Consider the following 5266-nt stretch of genomic DNA (forward strand, 5'->3'; position numbering starts at 1 on the left):
CTATGACTCAACTCATCAAGAACAACAACCAACCACGCAAGAGACAAAGGTCTCACACACACACACACTCTGTGAGACCACACTATGACACACTATGACTCAACTCATCAAGAACAACAACCAACCACGCAAGAGACAAAAGTCTCACACACACACACACTCTGTGAGACCACACTATGACACACTATGACTCAACTCATCAAGAACAACAACCAACCACGCAAGAGACAAAGGTCTCACACACACACACACTCTGTGGGACCACACTATGACACACTATGACTCAACTCATCAAGAACAACAACCAACCACGCAAGAGACAAAGGTCTCACACACACACACTCTGTGGGACCACACTATGACACACTATGACTCAACTCATCAAGAACAACAACCAACCACGCAAGAGACAAAGGTCTCACACACACACACACTCTGTGAGACCACACTATGATACACTATGACTCAACTCATCAAGAACAACAACCAACCACGCAAGAGACAACGGTCTCACACACACACACTCTGTGAGACCACACTATGACACACTATGACTCAACTCATCAAGAACAACAACCAACCACGCAAGAGACAAAAGTCTCACACACACACACACTCTGTGAGACCACACTATGACACACTATGACTCAACTCATCAAGAACAACAACCAACCACGCAAGAGACAAAGGTCTCACACACACACACACTCTGTGAGACCACACTATGACACACTATGACTCAACTCATCAAGAACAACAACCAACCACGCAAGAGACAAAAGTCTCACACACACACACACTCTGTGAGACCACACTATGACACACTATGACTCAACTCATCAAGAACAACAACCAACCACGCAAGAGACAAAAGTCTCACACACACACACACTCTGTGAGACCACACTATGACACACTATGACTCAACTCATCAAGAACAACAACCAACCACGCAAGAGACAAAGGTCTCACACACACACACACTCTGTGAGACCACACTATGACACACTATGACTCAACTCATCAAGAACAACAACCAACCACGCAAGAGACAAAGGTCTCACACACACACACTCTGTGAGACCACACTATGATACACACACACACTCTCTGTGGGACCACACTATGATACACACACACACTCTCTGTGGGACCACACTATGATACACACACACAGACACTCTGTGGGACCACACTATGATACACTTTGACACACTATGATACACACATACACTCTGTGGGACCACACTATGATACACACACACACACACACACTCTGTGGGACCACACTATGATACACACACACACACACAGACACTCTGTGGGACCACACTATGATACACTTTGACACACTATGATACACACATACACTCTGTGGGACCACACTATGATACACACACACACTCTGTGGGACCACACTATGATACACTTTGACACACTATGATACACACATACACTCTGTGGGACCACACTATGATACACTTTGACACAGTATGATACACTTTGACACAGTATGATACACTTTGACACACTATAATACACTATGACACACTATGATACACTTTGACACAGTATGATACACTTTGACACTATGATACACAGTATGATACACACTATGATACACTATGACACACTATGATACACTTTGACACAGTATGATACACTTTGACACACCATGATACACTTTGACACACTATGATACACTTTGTCACACTATGATACACTTTGACACACTATGATACACTTTGACACAGTATGATACACTTTGACACACTATGATACACTTTGACACAGTATGATACACTTTGACACAGTATGATACACTCTGACACATTATGATACACTTTGACACAGTATGATACACTTTGACACAATATGATACACTTTGACACACTAGGATACACAGTATGATACACTTTGACACACTATGATACACTTTGACACACTATGATGCACTTTGACACAGTATGATACACACTATGATACACTTTGACACAGTATGATACACTTTGACACAGTATGATACAGTTTGACACACTATGATACACTTTGACACACTATGATGCACTTTGACACAGTATGATACACACTATGATACACTTTGACACACTATGACACAGTATGATGCACACTATGATACACTTTTACACACTGACACAGTATTATACACACTATGACACTGTATGATACACACTATGACACAGTATGATATACACTACGATACACTTTGACACACTATGATACACCATGACACACTATGATACACTTTGACACAGTATGATACACACAGTATGACACAGTATGATACACACAGTATGACACACTATGATACACACTATGACACAGTATGATACACACTATGACACAGTATGATACACACTATGATACACTTTTACACACTATGACACAGTATGATACACACTATGACACAGTATGATACACACTATGATACACTTTGACACACTATGATACACCATGACACACTATGATACATTTTGACACAGTATGATACACACAGTATGATACACTATGACAAGTATGATAAACTATGATACACAGTATGACACACTATGATACACAGTATGACACACTATGATACACAGTATAACAAACTATGATACACACTATGACACACTATGATGCACAGTATGACACACTATGATACACACTATGACACACTATGATACACACTATGACACACTATGATACACAGTATACACACTATGATACACACTATGATACACACTATGACACAGTATGCTACACAGTATGCTACACAGTATGATACACACTATGACACAGTATGATACACAGTATGATACACACTATGACACACTATGATGCACAGTATGACACACTATGACACAGTATGACACACTATGATACACAGTATGACACACTATGATACACAGTATGACACACTATGATACACAGTATGACACACTATGATACACAGTATGACACACTATGATACACAGTATGATACACACTATGATACAGAGTGTTGTGTGTTTGCAGTCTTCGTAGTTCCAGCAGCAAACTGGCACAACTCACACTGGAACAGATCCTGGAACATCTGGACAACCTCAGACTTAGTTTGACCAACACCAAGAACAACTGTGTGTATTCATGCATGCATGGATGGATGCATGGATGGATGGATGGATTCATGGATGGATGGGTGGTTGGATTCATGGATGGATGGGTGGTTGGATTCATGGATGGATGGGTGGACGGATTCATGGATGGATGGGTGGACGGATTCATGGATGGATGGGTGGACGGATTCATGGATGGATGGGTGGTTGGATTCATGGATGGATGGGTGGTTGGATTCATGGATGGATGGGTGGACGGATTCATGGATGGATGGGTGGTTGGATTCATGGATGGATGGGTGGTTGGATTCATGGATGGATGGGTGGTTGGATTCATGGATGCATGGGTGGTTGGATTCATGGGTGGATGGGTGGTTGGATTCATGGATGCATGGGTGGTTGGATTCATGGGTGGATGGGTGGTTGGATTCATGGGTGGATGGGTGGTTGGATTCATGGGTGGATGGATTCATGGATGGATGGGTGGTTGGATTCATGGATGGATGGGTGGTTGGATTCATGGATGGATGGGTGGTTGGATTCATGGATGGATGGGTGGTTGGATTCATGGATGCATGGGTGGTTGGATTCATGGATGGATGGGTGGTTGGATTCATGGGTGGATGGGTGGTTGGATTCATGGATGGATGGGTGGACGGATTCATGGATGGATGGGTGGTTGGATTCATGGATGGATGGGTGGTTGGATTCATGGATGGATGGGTGGACGGATTCATGGATGGATGGGTGGTTGGATTCATGGATGGACGGGTGGTTGGATGGATGGATGGACGGATTCATGGATGGGATGGGTGGTTGGATTCATGGGTGGATGGGTGGTTGGATTCATGGGTGGATGGGTGGTTGGATTCATGGGTGGATGGATTCATGGATGGATGGGTGGTTGGATTCATGGATGGATGGGTGGTTGGATTCATGGATGGATGGGTGGTTGGATTCATGGATGGGTGGTTGGATTCATGGATGGATGGGTGGACGGATTCATGGATGGATGGGTGGTTGGATTCATGGATGGGTGGATGGATGGATTCATGGATGTACTGATGGATGGATGTATTGATGGTTGGGTGGATTTATTGATGGATGGGTGGATGGATGGATTGATGGTTGGGTGGATGTATTGATTGATTGATGGATGGATGGATGTATTGATTGATGGATGGATGTATTGATTGATAAATGGATGTATTAATGGATGGGTGGATGTATTGATGGATGAATGGATGTATTAATGGATGGATGGGTGGATGTATTGATTGATTGATGGATGGATGTATTGATTGATTGATGGATGGATGTATTGATTGATTGATGACGTATTGATTGTGTGGTCAGTTTTCAGCCAGACTCCGATCCTTCAGGCTCTGCAGCACGTTCAGGCCAGTTGTGATGAAGTGCACAAGATGAGGTACACACACACACACACACACACACACACACACGTGTACACACACACACACACACGTGTACACACACACACACACATGTGTACACACACACTTGTATACACACACACACATGTGTACACACACACACACATGTGTACACACACACGTGTACACACACACACACACGCACACAGACGATGACATCACTTCCTCCCGCAGGTTCAGTGAGTTGTTTGCGTTGGCGGAGGAGTACGAGGACTCGCAGGCCAAGCCTTTGAAGTCTCGGCGTAAAGCGGCGGCCACCTCGCCTCGCTCCAGGAAGGGCGTGGCTCCGCCCACCAACGAGGAGGAGAGCGCCTCCAGCAGCGCCTCGGTATGACCCGCACACATCAACATCATGGCCTGTGATGTCACTTCCTGTCTGTGCCGCAGGAGGAGGAAGACTCCAAGCCCAAAGCGCCCAAGAGGAAGAGGAAAGGCTCGTCTGCTGTGGGCTCCGACAGCGACTGACCTTTTCCCACAATGCACTGGGGTTTTAGCTGTTTGTTTTTTGGAACTCTTATTGTGGAGGTTTCTGACTTCCTGCTCTTTGTCACCACAGTAAAAGACTTTGTAGAAAAGCTGCCGCCATGACACTTACTTTGACAGCTTCCTGTTTGCTCCATGCCCCGCCCCCAGCAGGTGTGCTCGTCAGGTGCATGAGCTTCAGCTGCACCTTGGAGGTCTACAAGGAGCTCAGCTGACTCTTGGAGACACTTG

At 44.6% G+C, this 5266-nt stretch overlaps 1 protein-coding gene across 3 annotated transcripts in view; it reads left to right on the forward strand.

The window, feature by feature from the left end:
* Nucleotides 1–5087, forward strand: part of LOC133651229 (integrator complex subunit 3) — a 17773-nt gene extending 12686 nt beyond the window's left edge. For all 3 annotated transcript variants that reach the window (XM_062049265.1, XM_062049266.1, XM_062049267.1), the window contains exons 26-29: nt 3019–3119; nt 4455–4527; nt 4727–4880; nt 4940–5087. In XM_062049265.1, coding sequence (XP_061905249.1) covers nt 3019–3119; nt 4455–4527; nt 4727–4880; nt 4940–5017 — 406 coding nt within the window. In that variant the 3' untranslated portion in view covers nt 5018–5087. The remainder of the gene's footprint in view (nt 1–3018; nt 3120–4454; nt 4528–4726; nt 4881–4939) is intronic.
* Nucleotides 5088–5266: the final 179 nt, after the last annotated feature.

Source organism: Entelurus aequoreus, linkage group LG05, assembly GCF_033978785.1.
Source record: "Entelurus aequoreus isolate RoL-2023_Sb linkage group LG05, RoL_Eaeq_v1.1, whole genome shotgun sequence".
In the NCBI taxonomy this organism is placed as follows: domain Eukaryota; kingdom Metazoa; phylum Chordata; class Actinopteri; order Syngnathiformes; family Syngnathidae; genus Entelurus; species Entelurus aequoreus.